Below are 17,385 nucleotides of genomic sequence, written 5' to 3' on the forward strand. Positions count from 1 at the left end.
AAAGAAAAGTATTCATTATTGTTTCCATCTTGTTGCCTTAAGTCATTTTAAAGAAAAGAACCTAAAAACACAAAGAGTTACAGTGGTTTAAAACCTTATAGAGGTTTAGCTTTTCTGTTACAAAGTATAAAACACTTCAGAACTTACGTAACAATACCCTTCAATATTGGATTTATTATAATATCGGATTTAATATCTAGGATTTGACCCATTTCAACACCACCTTGTTCAATATTCAAATCAGGCAATCCTTCATATACACAATTAACTCTGGAATTTAAAAATGTTCGGAGCAATACCTTAAATGTTTTCTTATAGAATTCTGACTCAGAATTGACTACCTTATATATTTGTGAAACCAAGTATCACTACAAATCTAAATATAATGATAATATAAATGAAAACACTGGAGCCAGGGCTTTATTTAGTGTGAAAATAAAGTGTTGAGTGCAGGAGCACTGAATAAGATGGATTTTATTTAAAGTTAACAGACTAATAATCCTTTAGAGGGTAAAGAACAGTCCAAGTGGGATTCAGAATTGCATATTGCATGTTCCATACCTTTCAGGGAAACTCCAGGAAATGATGAAAAATGCCACTTTTCCTGTGTTATCTAATAATTTGCAGGTATAAGAAGCTATAGCTAAAAGAAATATGTTCAAATGTTAACTAGCTACATATTACAGCTATCAAATAAATAAACATACTTCAACAATACACAAACTGCCATCTAGCCCCAATGTAAGCATAGCTTGTGTTATGGATACTTAGATAACAGATGGATTATTATTATGAATAACATACATAAATACTTATAATAAATCTATATAAACATCCAGACTCTGAGAAACATTCATGTTCATCACACAAACATTTTTCAGTTGTGGGAATCGAACCACAGCCTCTGATTCAGAAAGCACTGCCTACTGCACCAATCGGCCGTCAAACATATATACGGAAAAAGGGAGACTTAGTAGAATGGTGTGAGATGGTGACAACAAGAATGCCTGGCTATATTAGTTGTGCGTTTCTTATAATACCAGGGTGCATTGGGAAACCTGAATAGTTTTAATTTTAAGTCAACAAATTAAGTTATCATCACACAATAATTAAAAAACGTATGAATGTTCATAGCAGTCAGTAATAGACCTATTTGGATAACAAAGTTTAAATATCCTTACTGGCATAATTTTAGAACTGAAATGGAACAAAACTGTTAATGATGATGAATTTTAGATTAATAACCTCCTGTTGCAAGTTGGTTGAAGAATAATGGAGTGAAAATTAATAACATAGCTTAAGGTAATACTGGTAGCGTTACATTAAGATATGTTATTATGTGAATGGAATAATAAGGAAATTATGTTCCTTAGCAAATTGACTTAATCAGTATGCCCAGTTGGAATCCATTATCAAAAAACTCAAGGAGCCATTGATTTTATTAAGTTAGACCATAGGCTAACAAAACGATCCAACCTAATTTGCTAGTTATAAAAAATTTCAACTTCTATTGTTACCATTAACTAAATAATAAAATTATTTGTAAAAATGTTTCATTGGTTGTGCTGATAGGTTGATTGGGTAGGATCAATGTGAGACAGATTTTAAATTAGCTAAAACAATACTAAATGCTATAATATTAATTACAAATGATTATAATATAATTACTTATAGACACACCTAGTTATCAATTATTTGTACTGGGCTCACAATAGAATATATTTTCTTATCATGTAGTTCAAATAGACTTTAGGATTTGAATTTAACAAATGCATTTTTGATATTATTCTGTCAAGCTAAATTAATTTTTAAATATAATATACTGATGTGTCAAAACTTTTACTACTTAAAAGTTATCTAAATTTAATCATTTTTCTTATCAGAGGTACCTTGATCTCCTTCAGTAATTGCGAGGTTACCATTCTCAGATTGTTTCTTTTGCTGTTCCATTTCTCCAGAGAACCCAAACTCATTAACACGTTTGTGATCAACCTTGTACATCCAACGCTGATACAGGAATATGAAGAATACAATGTCTGAAAAAATTAAAATGAATTTTAGCTTTATTTAACCAACATGTATAATTTATGCAATAGTAGTATTGAAAGTTACACGTACCATCCCTGAAGCAGCCAATACGATACATTGTTGGCATTTTAATCACAAATGCAAAGATGTCATCAATAAATGTGTTGAGGAATTTGTATGTCATCATCCGCCATGGCAAATGTGCAACAGACTTCAATTTATAATTAATAAATAATTGAGGTGTCATCATTATAAATCCAAAAGTTAACAGGTAACCATACATCATGTTAAGAACAAAGGAGTACCATCCTTTGTGCTCTTGATATAGCAAAGAATAAACCCCATATCCAATTAGAAGAGGAAAACAGGCCCAGCTAAGGTATCTGAATGCTAGCATATCATATTCCCTTGTACTAGATGCAACATAAGATCCTTTGTCAGTAAATGTTAGCTTTGGAATTCCAAATATTCTATCTTCTCTATTTAGTTTAACATCCATCACTTTATTTATTTTCCATACTTCGATCATCAGACCAATGAAGCAGGAAATTCTCACCATAACATTTGTTTCATTGTCAAGAACATAAAGAAGAACAACTGTTGATTGAAATACGTTAAAGAAGACAGACCTTACAGAGAGGCCTTCAAGAGACTTTCTGTTATTCCAAAACTGAATATCATTTTTGAAGGCCAGCAACTCAAATATTGAGTGCAGAATAGAGACTGATATGGTTAAACCCAGTAAATAAGGTGATGTATCTAATAGTAATTCCTTAACAGTGTCTTGTTCTTCATCTTGTTCCTCGCCACCTAAAGCTGAAAACATGCTTAACTTGTCTCGCATTGCCTGAGCAGTATATAACTGCCATTTGAACAGACTTAATGGCTGAAATGTTAATTCGAGTTGAAGAACACTTGTAGTTTTATTTATGGGAACATAATCTCTCATCATATTCCAATATTCATTCAGAAAAACTGCTGGTTTGTATTGCTTACCATCAGGTAAGAAATAAATAAACTCATCAAGAGGAGGCGGAACACTACCCTGCATCCAAGCTGTTTGGTCTGTTACCAAGTTGATTGTCAAATTAGGATGCCAATGTGAAACAATTTCTTCCTTTAAAGTTTCTGCTTTTATTATTTCCTCTTCAGACTTCTCAGTTTGGCCAGTTAATAAATTATGAGTTTTAAGATACTTGAGCTTCTTGTATCTGTTCGCCATTTTTCTGGCATAAGATACGTAAGGACCAGCATAATTGGACTTATCTCTTGGATCAGGAGTCTTTCCTGATTGCACAACATAAACGTGAAGATATATAGAACCATTACTTTTTAATGTATCTGAAGGTGCAAAACTAATATTATGTATAAATGTACCATCTCCATTTGGCCCACCGGTCCAATCTCCATAAGTCAATCCAGGTAACTTCCAAATTAATTCAGCATCTTCGAAATTTTTCAGAAATTCCTTTTCACTTAGATAAGTGTACATGTCTAACGATGTCCCATTGGTAAACATATTTTTAGCTGCAGAGCGAACTACTCCGGGGGGACTGGTAACATCAACCTTAGGGGTTGAAGGTTGGCGGAAAAATGATGTTATGAAATAAACTACTAAAGCTCTTAATATCAAAGATTTTGTTACGGCAAAAAAAGATTCCATTTTAGATGGTTGCATTTGACGGCGCTGTGCGTCAATTTGTTCATTGATCTGTAAAAAAATCGAATTGAAATAAAGTGCGTGAAGATTGACCCAGTTTCAAATAGGTATTGGTAGATGATAAGACACAAGAGGCGATTACAATTAATGAGATTGTTTCAATTCAAATTCTATACATTCCTTCTTTAGAATTTACTTACATCGACATTTTCATCAGGAACTGCTTCAAGTTGCCTTGAAGTATCATCGCTAGGTATTAACTTTTCTGCGGTCTCACTAGAAGAGTTTTCGTCAGTTTCATTTGCCATAATTGTAGACTGCACGAGTTGGGTAAACAAAAATAATTTGTTCGATTTCGATTGTATAAATAATTTTACTGCAATAAGCTATAGATTTTCAGCAACATCATGGACTGTGGTGTGATCATGGACGACTTTACAATTTTACACCACAGATTACAGACTTTAGAGACAGACTATATTATATTCCAATTCAGACTTCTCTAAGTTCTGGTACAGAGATAAATAAAACCAAAACGGATTGAATACACTGTGCACTGTGCACTGTAAAAACACAGGTATTTTGAAAATATATTAAACTTAACTTAAACGACAATAACATAATTTTTGAACTCTGTCCTAGCCTCGGAAGATCGTTACCCTCTGCCGATATATAAACTACTTATTTCTGAAATTAAATTTCAAAAAGCACTAATTTTCATTAAAATACATTAATAAACAGGGGCAAACTCCTCCTATTCCATGTTCCCGTGCTTTAGGGACACGTTCATTTGACGGACGACAAGTTCGTTTGACGGCCGACTGGCGCAGTGGGTAGCGACCCTGCTTTCTGAGTCCTAGGCCGTGGGTTCGATTCCCACAACTGGAAAATGTTTGTGTGATGAACATTAGTGTTTTTCAGTGTCTGGGTGTTTATCTGTATATTATAAGTATTTGTGTGTATAATATAATATTAATAGAAATATTCAACAGCTATCTTAGTACCCATAACACAAGCAACGCTTACTTTGGGGCTAGATGGCGATGGGTGTATTGTCGTAGTATATTTATTTATTTATTTATTGCCCTTGCCTGACGATATAATCGAGGATATATTTTTTGTCTCTTGCCCGTGCTAGCCCTACTGTTAGGGGTATGGCAGGTATGTTATACCCCAACTCGTCTTTGTCTACTGGGCGTAACTAGCCGGTTGCGTACGTAGGTAACGTACTTGTGGGAAGGTAACGTACCCACAAGATTCTCAAAGAAGTGGATATCTGTGATTGGAAAAAAGGATTGATTCCTTAAAAACAAATTTCCTTAAACTTGACGTTTCAAAAGTGCTTATATTAGGCCTACTTGAAATAAATGAATTTTGATTTTTTTTTTGAAAAAGTGCAGTAACATTTGGTAAACCTTATATTTCGACATTGTAAAATTTTCCAGTAGTGTAGTCCCTCACTAGTGGTTGTTCGTAGTCACTAAAACACACTAATTATGCCAGAAATGTAGAGTTAGCGAAAAATGCGATGTAAATGTAACTTTAAACCACTGCGCTATGGATTAATTTTGCTCGGCTTTATTTATATGAATTTATGTATGCGTGGACGCGTTCTTATATTCGTTTATGTAGATGTAACAAAGATAGCGACAAGACATGTTTTCTATACATAAAGCACAGTAATTAAATTAAAGCTGTAGGGAAACTAAGAAAAAACATTCGACGAAACTGCACACTTACACAGATGAACGCACCGACGACGTCGCGAGACCCGCTATCATCGCAGGTTGGTTAGTTGGGGCACAGTAAATATATGGAAACTAAATTGTTACAGTAGGTTGTTTACAAGGGGTCTTTTGTTACAGGCGCCGGGACAAATCCCAAGTAAATGAGGGATTTTAAAGTAACTTCCGAGCATAGCGCGAGCTAGGGTGTTGCATCTAGATTCCCGTGTAGCGAGGTTGTTAGTGGCGCCCAAAACGAAGGCAGCTTTTACCCTGAGTTAAAAAGTCTACTTTTCACTCCTCACGTGGCAGTAAAGTTTTGGAGGGATTTCTTTATAATATATACCTACTCTATGGTTCGCGTATCACAGGCTCTGTTAAGTGACAGAGTTGCAAGCATACGGTAGAGCGAGATGGCAATATTAGAATGAATAGAATTTTTTTCAGATTCAAATTGGCAAAAGCCCCTAGAGACTCCAGTACAACATTACTTACCCACTTAGCCTATAGGAAGTAGACATAGCCGCCGCCGCCTCATTCCCACACGCTTCCGCCGCCACCGCCTCTTGTCACGCGGCGTGAATAACGCGAGGACGTTGATGAATTAACAAGAGACTAATATTAAAGCCACTATATCAGCTGAACTTTTATATAACCACCTTATAACTGGGTTTATACCTTTCAATAAAGATTATTATCATGACTCCTCAAAGAAATAGATCGTTTAGAGAGCCAAAATATGACCAGAACTTCTTCTTACTTAAAAAAAGGGGTTGGCAACAAAAACAAGGGACATCCAGAAATTGTAGATACTGCAGGCACCAGCAGCAACGCTGCTGACAGCTTTTGTTCAAACTGGCATAGAAACTGGCGTAAGCGTGTTTGGTGCTATATTACTGCAGCTGACTCAAATAGCCGATAGATGGGGAACTATTATCTAGAAATCTATTATAACTTAATCATCTATTTTTAATCAAAGACCCGTGATTTGCTGCTCATATACGAAGTGTATTAATGAAATTGGGCAAAACACGATGATGCTCTAAAGTGTTCCCGAGTAATTTGTCAATCGGCAAAGCTATTTGACGCAACTCAATGGTAGTTATTTGAGCCAACCCTGATATCTTGGGTGATGTTGAAAACTTCTATGGACTCTGCATTCTCCCAAAGTATACTGCTCTATACCGATGATAAGAGGACGTTAGCCTATATGACAATAGTGCGGCTCTTAAAAAGCTTAAAAGAAGCCTAAAAGAACGGCAAGGAGCTAAAGGTGACCATAGAATAATAGCAGATCTCCTGATGGCGGTTGGGAAACCGACACAAAAAGTCCTCCAGCGATTGCTTGATTCCATTATTCACCAAAGCACAGTAGCGTGATTGTTCTGTCCTTCAAAAAGTGACACTATCTCACTGAAGAATAACCATATCGCTACTGAATTATTTCTACAAGCTGTTTTCGAGGAAATTACGAATCTCCTCGCTCGAATGTTCGACAATTTCCAGCCTCCCGAACAAGGCTTGTAAGGGCTTTGGTATCATAGACCACATAACAAAATAATACGCTGCTACAGGTTATACGGAAGACGAAGGGGTATAACCGGCCACCTTGCTTAGCGTTTGTGGACTATGATTCGGAGAAAGCTTGGGAATTGGAATGTTTTATTGTCACTGCAGAGATGCCGAATCGATTATCAGTACATTTAAGTTTTGCAGTGTTTGGTCATAATCGTCGCTACGTCAGTTTGAATAGAGGACCAAACTACGAGGCCGATCCAATTTTAGCGAAGAGTGCGTAAGGGAGATGTAATCTCACCGAAACTATTTACCGCTGCGTTGGAAGAAGTCTTTAAGCTTTAAAATTGGAATAGACTTGTCATAAACATCAACGGCGAGTACATTACTCAACTTCGATTTTTCGATGATGATTCTTCGGAATGACTCTGAAGCAAGACTATGGAAGACCTTAATCAAATGCTCAATGATGAATGCTCAGAAGGGTTTTTAAGCTGGTGAGACTACGATTGAACACGGCAAGACGAAGATTATGTCTGAAGTTTCACTTCAACCAGTAATCATTTAGAGCACTGAAATTTTCGAGTCCAACTCGGATGGACATGGTTAATTCTGAGTGACAATCTACAAAATCAAAATGAGAAGACGTTTCTTTAGCATTGAATAGCATGTTGGGTTAGGTTAAATAAGGATTTTTTTTTAAATAATCATAAATATCCACCACGCCCCGAACCAAAATCTTCGGCGCGCCGCCGCCGACACATGATCGCGGCGCACATATCTACTAGGAAGTATTGACGTACTTGACCTATTAATACTAGGCTATGTATTAAGGCATTGTCGAGCGAATGGTGTGAAAGTTTTTTAATATCTGGAGAAGGAGACGTACTGTATGTAGTTATCTTTTTTTGTTTCCGTACCCAAAGGTTGCCAACGGCACCCTATTACTAAGACACTCCTGTTAGTCTGTCTGTCTGGCTTTATCTAATGAACCTGACAGGTAGAGAGTTGAAATTTTCCATAGTGTATCCATTGCCGCTACAACAACAATTAATAACATAAAGTCAAGAGATAGTCGGACTTACATAGGAAAGCTGTATCTCATGAACCGTAATGGGTAAAGAGTTCAAATTTTCAGCGTCTTCATGACGATTACAGCTCTAACAACAAACAATAAAATAAAAGTGCGAGCCGAGCTCGCACACGAAGGGCCTCAAAAATATTTAAATAGTGTAATAGTATTAAAAATATACATAGTGTTATATTATGTTGTACGATAGTACCGAGCCCTTTAATCAGTTCAAAAACTAAAAACACTAGCGAGCATTATTGTAGTCTCACATCTCCTCTTAGAAACATAACATAAAGTACTATTACTACAGCCGCATCATCATTATCATCATATCAACCCATTACCGGCCCACTTACAGAGCACGGCTTTCCTCCCACAATGAGAAAGGGTTAAGGCCGTAGTCCACCACGCTGGCCCAGTGCGGATTGGTGGACTCCACACACATTTGAGAACATTATGAAGATCCCTCAGGCATGCAGTTTTCCTCAGTAGAGTTATTTATTTCTATTGCCACTTTATCAAATAAGTAATAAAAATATCTTGAAAATCATACTAGTGTTTTATTGCACTGTAGCTGCTACAAAACCCTTTCGTATCCATCTCGAGATTTTTTGGTTTTGGAAAAAGATTTCAGAAGAGAAGCGTTTGTGAAACAAAGACTGTATATATTATTATCTGTTTATTTCAAACACAAATTGAAAGATTCGACAATTCATCGGACCCAAAACGCTATTGGAAAGGCTCCCAATTTATTATAGTTAGTTATGACAACATTAAACAAAACAAGAAGATACTAACAGCAATTCACTTTTTTAAACTTTACCTACCCTCTACTCATGTGACGTAATACTCAGATTCCATAGCGTAACATGTTGAACATCCAACACTGGGTCAATCACAGAGATTTCTTAATATACCATTGTATAATGTTATTATTAAAACAGAAAAACTTATTCCTGGAATTATTCTCTAGCAATGTAGATTTTGTATGATTTTTCCCTATGAATAAAAAAGGCCATATTCTACATCTTGTGCTGTTAAAATAAACCTTTTCGGGGTTTTCGGTATAACCTTGTCACTTACATTCATCATCTTCCATTGTTCCAGGCGATCCTTTGTACATACTGACATAATAAGGTATAATTTGAACAAGCACAAGAGTCTTTAGTTTGTATTAATGAAAACAGTCCACTGAACAAAAATATGTGGTTTGCAGGCAGCTTGTAGCCTACAATCAGAACCACACACACAGAATTTACCTTTTCAGGGCAGCCTACGTTAAACTGAAATGAAAACTACAAATACCTATACGTTTTTTGTTAAAATTAATAAAAATAATTACTGGTGCGAAAACAAAATATTTTTTAAATTATTATCTATATCTTATATAAATATTAATTAATTTTCTTAGGAAAGTTGAAATTCATACAACAAATCAGAAAAAACTGTACAGTATACAATCAAATCTTGTTTAAAAAAATAAATCAGAAGAACAAAATAGATGTGACCTTGAGATATTTTATTGCTTCAATGTTAAGTGAACTGTTGCCATTTTATAACCTTCCTTACTGTAACTTAATTTAATCTTGCATCTCTTCAGGCAATTCATGGGGGTTAATAATGCCTGGTACAGAAAACTGTACCCGTCTCTTTTCCTCCTGTGCTTGTCGAAATGCAAATAGCCGCTCTTCAAGATACAAATCACTGTCATCTTCGCCAGTGTACTCCTAATAAAAATAAAGTTAGGTAAGAACATATACAGCAATAATGTATAGCCAGTGTGTATAGCAATAATAAAAAATGGTTGACTCCCAATTGTTTTTTGTAATCTTTTTTTTTTTTTTTATTAACTATAGGCCAGCGTTTGACGACAATCATGCCCGTTAGAAAGCAATGATGAGGTCTAGGTTGGAGCACACTTGCCTAGAAAAAGCCTCTAAAGTATTTTGCGATGTCACAAGACTGTGAACAATGTGGTAATGCTACTGTTATAAAAACTTGGAGCTTAATGATCATAATCGCGCGGGACTACGTAGGGTCTTTATAAAACTCCTTCTCTTTATTGTTTCTCCTAAATATACCTCCTAAAACACTAGATTTTAACGATCGACACTGCAGTGTTTTTATAAACTTGTGACGCCATTGAAGCCAGCTGATCCCAAAACGAACGTTTTGGCGGTCTTTTTATATATTTGAATTTCATTTAAAATATCTACTAAAAATCGTACCGAATTAAGCATTAGCATTCGCTTTAAAATAGCATTATGGTCCATTCGAAAAGATAATAAAGTTTGTTTGCGTATATAAAATGACCGATTAACGTTAAATCCCAGTGTCCATCAACTTGCAAATGAAAATTATGGAAAGCAGGTCACAGACAAGAGTTAACTTGCTCCTAGTGTATTTTTGTTAAGAATTGTGCGTCGAGTAATTTCGCAGGAACGTGGTGCACAAAATGGTTCTTGGTTTGGAGGACATTTTACTGGTGCACTTGCTACATTTTTTTGTGGCATTACCGAATTCGGTTTCAGTATGCAACGTTGTAATCTATTTTTTTATTTTCAATGATTGATGCATTCTAACTAGTACGTAATGAATACATCAGAGGCAGTTATAAGGTCGCCCCTATAACCGACAAAATGACGGAAGGCAGACTACGGTGGTACGGGCACGTTATGCGGCGCGGTGACGATCACGCCGTGCGAAAAGCCTTGGCACTCCCTGAACATAAAAGAAAAAGAGGACGCCCTGCTTCCACGTGGTGGACGACGGTGGCCAAGGATATTAAAAACGCAAATCTAATTGACGTGACAACCCAAGACAGAGAGTCCTGGCGCAGAAAGACGAGGAGAGCCGACCCCAAATGATGGGATAAGGCTAGGGCAAAGAAGAAGAATGATTGATGCATTCTAGGATTTATAAATTAAATTTTATGTTTTTACTAGCGACCTGCCCCGGCTTCGCACGGGTGCAATTTAGATACTAACGTGAGGCAGTTTGAGAATGATTAATAATTCAATTGTGTAGTATATTATATTATATTATTCAATTCTATCTCGTAAGATTTAGCCAGAGTTTGCAATGTAAGCATTCATTATAATTCTTTTTCTTTTCACTACTATAATATTATGTAATGATACTGCGTATAAACCTTCCTTTTAAATCACTTTATATATTGCTAAAACTGCATTTAAATCCGATGTGTAGTTTAAAAGATCCAAGTGTACAAGTGTACAAGCAGCGGGAGGGACTTTTTTCTATATTATATTAAAGAGTTTTTACCTAAACTGGGTGGATATTTAGTAATTACAAGAATTACAATAACCAAAATGGGAACTCAATAATTATTTATTGTACTTATATGTCGCCGCGGAGGCTGAACGGACGTTTATTTCAACAATTGTTTTTAATAATTTTAACTCTAAACTTATTTTGTAACGTAAAACCTTATTTCATAAAGTCAAATGGTTTGATGTTAGCTTTGGTAATGTTATTTAAATAACTATTACACTTTGTGAGATAGCTCTACGCTGTAACAACACATGGCGATATCATATTAATGTTTTAATGTAGTTTTAATGTAGTTTAATTGTCAATAACTTAATTATAATAAATAAGTAAGATTATATATGGCGGCACTCGTTTTGAAATTAACTCCATGAACAGATTTTGCTGTTTGACTGCCAGCAAAATCTGGGATAAATACTTTTTTAATTTATAATAATGTTTTGATGTAATTTGTAACTTGTTTAATTTTAGAATAAGTAAGTTTAAAAAATGATTGTCACCACTGATTGAACGAGTACGACCAATAGGAGTCGATCACGTTGTGGCTAGTTTTTGCGCGGAGGACGCAGTGGCGGACTCGGTCACGGGGTTATTGAAGAAATGGACGATTGAGCTCGCAAACGTGATAGACGCATTAGAATAATTATAATAATTCTAAGAAACAAATAAGTTGTATTTTGTTTTACAATTTATGATTAATTATAATCTACTTGCATTTAATCTTGTTTGGTTTGAACTAAGTTTTAATTTCAACGAACAGTGTAACCGGCCCAAGTTAGGTCAGCGGTTCAGCATTTTTTTAACGACGGCGAGACACCTTTTCTGATATATACCTACATTTTTTATTTTATCCCAAATTTTAAAAATAACTAAGAAAAGTACTTAAAATTTACGTTATAAGTACCTTGACATTTTTTATCAAAACATTTTTTTGACAAGGATTTATTCAGAAATGTAATCAAGTTTGTTTTTCCCGTGATGAAGTACATTGACTTTTATTTTTTGTTCAAGTTCTTTCAACCTTATTTAGCAGCACTCAGCCTCTCCACAAAAATTATACATATGCGGCTATAATGCGTTTTTTTTTTAATAGATAGAGCGATTCAAGAGGAACGTTTTCATGTATAATACATGCATAATATAGTAGAAAAACATTGCTAATTTTAGAGGTTTCTAATGAGATGTCGCAAATAAACACATTTTTTTGCGCTTACATTGCAAACGCTCGCTGAACCTTACGAGATAGCCCAAAATTATGTACTACACCCTAAAAAGGTCTACAAAAAAGTCTGCAATGAAATATGTTTATCTCCAAAGGATAAACCCACGGTATCCATTTTTATCTTTAACATTTTACAAAAAAATTATGGGTTACTTAGAAAAAAAAAAAAAATTCCAATACAGCATTATTCTTTACCCAATTAAATATATTAGATACTTTGTGCATTTCATGTGGATCTAAACTTCCTTTACAGCATATCATTAAAATGAATATCTTAGAGGCACAAGAGAGTTAAAAACCGTTGGCAGGATCGGTGGCGGGCGCGGCATTTAAACTTCCGAAAAACAAATTCAAATTACATCACACTTACATTGCATCCGTGCGAAGCCGGGGCGGATCGTTAGTATTACATACATTTTCATCTACTTTTATCAACAGTGTAATAGTACTTCCAGTATAATTATTTTATTCATAATACTATGCATATTTATACTATGTAAAATGGAAAAGTTTATATTTACCCGTATTTGCACTAGGAAGTCTCTGAGGTGATCTTTAAAGGCAGGGATATCTTGGTCCAAATTGAACAATCCTTGAACAGTTATCTTAACTTGATTGTCTGTCAGATGTGGGAATGCAGTTTTCAAAAGGTTTGCCACATATTCCTGGAATAAATGCACAGTGAAATGTTATTTAATAATAAATAACAATAATAATAATTAAGTTTTTTATTAGAGGCATATAAACCAATATATCAGCTTTTATATACAAAGAAATCTATAATTAAATGTTTATATTAAAACTTTTTTTACATGTTTTTTACATTACAACTTATTTCCATGAATACATAAGGCATCAAGAATGATGGATGCACCTAAAGATTATATAGCCGCAACTAAGTGACTTTTATTAAATAAACATATGTGGTACTTAACATTTTATTATTGAAAATAAGACATTTAATAAATAATATGCCTTATCATTTCAGACCTAAAGATTAGCGCTGCATCCTGTTCAAGTTGTCAACAACCAGGTTGAATCCTATTAAACATCTCATCAGTGGGGTTCAAAAGATGCATGTAGAATATAGAGAGAAGACTTAAAAATGCTAAGCTTTTTAAGAGTAGTCTAGAGGACATATAGTGGCTAGAACTATCTTAATATCAAAAAGTCCAGAACTATTTTTTTAATAAATTATGACTGAAATATACTTTGCAAAATTCCTTGAAAGAATATTTGAATAAAAATTACCTGTATGTATGTAACATTATCTGGAGTGCGTCCAAGTGCAACAGAAACACGGCCAGTTTCTACCAGGGAAAATATATATGCTAAAATTGTAGCATGCATAGTGAGACCTGCTCCATGTGAGGTGTCTGTAACTACACTGAATACATGCTCTAGTATGTCACATAGATATGTCTGGTAGAAACTTTGGGCCGCCTGTGTATGTTGTTCTACATTTTGGAGCAATCTGTACAGTATTTGCAGTCCTGTATCAGCCACATTTCTCATTGTATGTTTAAATGCCCAAATAATGGAATCCAGTACCAACTTGAACTGAGCTGGAGGTATACTTAGGAATGCTTTGAAACAATGTGTGTTCACTGCCTGTAATAGCAGGAAAAACTCTGTTCTGTGTTCAGGATACTCTTCAAAATCTTTATTTATCATTTCCAAAGTACATTCAAAGACTGCATCAAAGATTTTTGGGACTTCAGATGTTATATGCCCTCCAAGTTTATTAACAATGGCAGCCATGCATGATAAAACTTCTGGTTCCCTTGCATCAGGAACTGTAGTTTTTTGGTAGTCAACTAAAACAGCTTCAAGTAAAGGAGGGATAAAGTTTTCCAACACCATACTGTTATCTGTTGATCTTGATACCCAACTCGCAATTAACTTCAAAGTTTCTTTCTTTATTATCCTCATATTTTTTATAAGAGGTTGCTTTGTTACCACCACACCATTCAATGTAATGGCTTGTGTGATATTTTCTGACATTACTTTGTAAATGTTAAGCATATCCAAATAAATCCTGCCAAGTTGCACAACATAAGGATGACCTAATGCACGACAGGCCCGGCCATTGGTCTTAAGTATACTTACAAGCTGTTTGACAGCTTCAGGATCTTTTAAGATATCCACATTATGTGAAGCTTGAGAAATGATATCATCCCAGACCTGATTAGGTAGCAACATATATTTTTCAATAAGTTGCTCTTGTGCAACTTGGTCCACCTGTGCACTGATCATGTACCCCACTGCCTCATAAAATGTGTGCACTTGTAGCGTTTGCAAATCACAGATTATAGAACTGATTGTACTTAAGATCTCTTCAATAAATGGGCAAGCTTCCCCAACTTGTGTGGTAACAAAATGGCGGCGACATTTCAATGCTATTTTTATAAATGTATCGCACGCCATGTCTTGAACACCATCATGCGTTTCATGCATGAACTCAAAAAGTTTGTTAACAACTGTTTTCAAAAATTTCCAATGAGCGCGAAGAAAGCGAGGATACTGCCCAACAACATACATAATGTTGCTGGCAATGATAGCTTTGTTATCTTTGCCTTTTTTTTGTTCACATAGTCCCAAAAGCTCCTTAATTACAACTACCAAAAACCGCTTCTCATCTTCCTCCATCATAGCTCCTGATATTGAGCCTATTGCCCAACAAAGAGTGTTGAGATTTTTCCATGACCATTCTGTGCCATTAACTTGATTTTGAAGCTTTTCAGTCATAATACGTTCAGTATCTTGGTAATCTAAATGAGTCAAGTAGACCAAGGTTTCTCGCATATTCTTGTACAAATTTATAGAATCAGTATCCTTCATAAATTCTCGGACAACTTCCCCATTTTCATTTTCCACAACTAGAACCTCTTCTGGTTTTGCCATTCTGGAAATCATAATATAACGAACTCCACTGAGCACATCAGCATAAAGCGTCTTACGTCCAACAGTTTTTCCTACACTGTAAAGGCCAGTAGAATGGGAACATGGTGCAATCTTGTATAAATCAGCAGCTAGCGCATTCCAAAATTCTAAACAAATTTTGAATATTTCAACATCTTCAACTTCTGATATTAATACCAGATAACGAAGTGCATTCATCAAAGTATTTGTGAGGCCTCTCCTTTCAATAAGTGGCCCATGCTCTTTTAAATAAGTACATAGAAATAAGGCAAGGTTTTGAATGAATACTTGTTCCTGGTCTCTGCCTGCTGCATAAGCTTCTCTAATGTTTGTAGTCAGAGGAAGCATAGCCTCTAGCTGTTCCATTGTCTGAACAAGAAGTGCCACAAACTGCTCTTCATAGTTGCTGACAGTCACTCCAGCTATTTCTGTTAAGCAACTGAGAGTTACATTGCGGAACATTGGAACATTTAAAAATTTAAATATTAGAGTGCTAATTAACTTCATTTCGAATATATAGCCTAGAGGAATCCAGTTCAAAAATCTAAGAAGTGTATGCAGCGTAGCATCTACAAGAGGTGCATTTTGTGAGTTCTCAAGAACAAATTGACAAAGGGTGAAAATTGGACTGAATTGAGAACACATGGTATCCTTTAGATGTTTTGCCTTTGTTTGTGTGAGTTGGCCAGTACTAAACACAAACACTTCTTCGCTTAAAAGTTTCAAAATTACCATATTATTTTGGCAGAGGCTTTCATTTGTTTTGGATGCTCCAACAATATCACGAATAAAAGTGTCCCAGTTATGAGGCCACTCTCTTTTAAGCACTTGTATTAATATCAAGTTCAACTTCTTTAAATACACTTTATTATTTTCCATTGTAACAGGGTCTGATGAATTTTTAATGATGAGACCAACAATATACTTTTTTATACCTTCACATTGATTTCTAGGTAATACTTTCCATCTTGTTTGTATAACTTGTTCTAATATTTGTAAGGCATAATATTTTGTCTCTTGATTTTGTGAATACTCTAAAATTGTATCAACTCGTGTCCAAGCATCAGGATGTTCCTTAAGTGCTGATAAAATATCTTGTGCAATTCTCTGTTGATCCCCAACAGACGAATACAAACACCCAACTATATTGTCAAGTAGATTGATATCCAGTTTTTGGTTAAAATCCAAAAGTTTAGTAGCTTGCTGCTGTAAAGTTGCCATTCTGATAGTGCTTTAAACTTACTTAACTAGTTCCCCTTAAAATCAAGCAAAAAGTTCCGTATTCTTAATCATTCCTCATCACACGCCACTGGAAGAAATTAAAATTTAATTAGAAAGGAGAAGGCTCTAACCTCCTTCATGCACATAAAACAGAAATACTTTGTCTTCGTTAAGTAAAAAGTGGTTAAATATATAGAAATTTATCTATAAACAGCAAGAGAAGTTTATAATTTTTGCAACAGTCCTCATGTTTAGAGGAAAGAGTATTACGGAGTGCACACACCCGTACAATTTACAATGACATCTTCGAAATAAAAACCAAAATTGATTTCAAGATGTATACTTACCGCAGTATTTCTCATGAATTATATCATATTTGTACAGTCGTGTCTTACTTACCCGGGAATTATAATTACGGCGCAATCGGTCAAATGCACTTCCATACACACTAGCCCGTTGTTTTCGTGATGCTTGAAAAAGCTACGATAATAAAGTATAGATAAAATTGTATGTCGTTTTATGCCAATGTCTATGACCTGGACCAAAGAGTATATAAACACTACTAACTTGGAGCGTTTGCAGCCTCATTAATTATCTTGGCTTGCCTTAAAGCAATGAGATTATACTTTATGCCTATATCCTAACTATTATGGAATACCTATTAAAAAACGGCCCTAACTTTATAAATATAGCGCGCCAATTCGCCATAAAGATGTCCACATTTGCTAAGAAC

The 17,385-nt window shown here is 35.1% G+C and overlaps 2 protein-coding genes across 3 annotated transcripts; both read right to left on the reverse strand.

Moving 5' to 3' along the window:
• Window positions 1-933: 933 nt before the first annotated feature.
• On the reverse strand, window positions 934-4,129 carry LOC120627250 (cleft lip and palate transmembrane protein 1 homolog). Its single transcript, XM_039895159.1, has 3 exons — window positions 3,889-4,129; window positions 2,119-3,739; window positions 934-2,036 (listed from the first exon to the last, which is right to left on the reverse strand). The coding sequence occupies exons 1-3, from the start codon at window positions 3,994-3,996 to the stop codon at window positions 1,864-1,866; spliced, it is 1,902 nt and encodes a 633-aa protein (XP_039751093.1). The 5' UTR covers window positions 3,997-4,129; the 3' UTR covers window positions 934-1,863.
• A 4,534-nt stretch (window positions 4,130-8,663) lies between these two features.
• LOC120627267 (exportin-1) lies at window positions 8,664-17,138 on the reverse strand. Of its 2 annotated transcripts, none has more exons than XM_039895187.1 (4): window positions 17,052-17,138; window positions 13,761-16,740; window positions 13,031-13,174; window positions 8,664-9,726 (listed from the first exon to the last, which is right to left on the reverse strand). In XM_039895187.1, the coding sequence occupies exons 2-4, from the start codon at window positions 16,650-16,652 to the stop codon at window positions 9,580-9,582; spliced, it is 3,183 nt and encodes a 1,060-aa protein (XP_039751121.1). In that variant the 5' UTR covers window positions 16,653-16,740; window positions 17,052-17,138; the 3' UTR covers window positions 8,664-9,579. The 2 variants fall into 2 exon arrangements, with proteins under 2 accessions (XP_039751121.1, XP_039751122.1); XM_039895188.1 differs by having other exon boundaries at window positions 17,000-17,069.
• Between the last annotated feature and the right edge of the window lie 247 nt (window positions 17,139-17,385).

Source organism: Pararge aegeria, chromosome 11 (assembly GCF_905163445.1).
Source record: "Pararge aegeria chromosome 11, ilParAegt1.1, whole genome shotgun sequence".
NCBI lineage: Eukaryota > Metazoa > Arthropoda > Insecta > Lepidoptera > Nymphalidae > Pararge > Pararge aegeria.

Coding starts and splice junctions, on each gene's coding strand:
- LOC120627267 (XM_039895187.1), bottom strand. CDS start 16,652: ATGGCAACTTTACAGCAGCAAGCTACTAAACTTTTGGATTTTAACCAA. Junction 13,175..13,760: donor ATAATGTTACATACATACAG/GTAATTTTTATT, acceptor CATTTATTCCAG/GAATATGTGGCAAACCTTTT. Junction 9,727..13,030: donor ACTTCCTAGTGCAAATACGG/GTAAATATAAAC, acceptor TATTTTTATTAG/GAGTACACTGGCGAAGATGA.
- LOC120627250 (XM_039895159.1), bottom strand. CDS start 3,996: ATGGCAAATGAAACTGACGAAAACTCTTCTAGTGAGACCGCAGAAAAG. Junction 3,740..3,888: donor TTCCTGATGAAAATGTCGAT/GTAAGTAAATTC, acceptor ATTTTTTTACAG/ATCAATGAACAAATTGACGC. Junction 2,037..2,118: donor TATTGGCTGCTTCAGGGATG/GTACGTGTAACT, acceptor TAATTTTTTCAG/ACATTGTATTCTTCATATTC.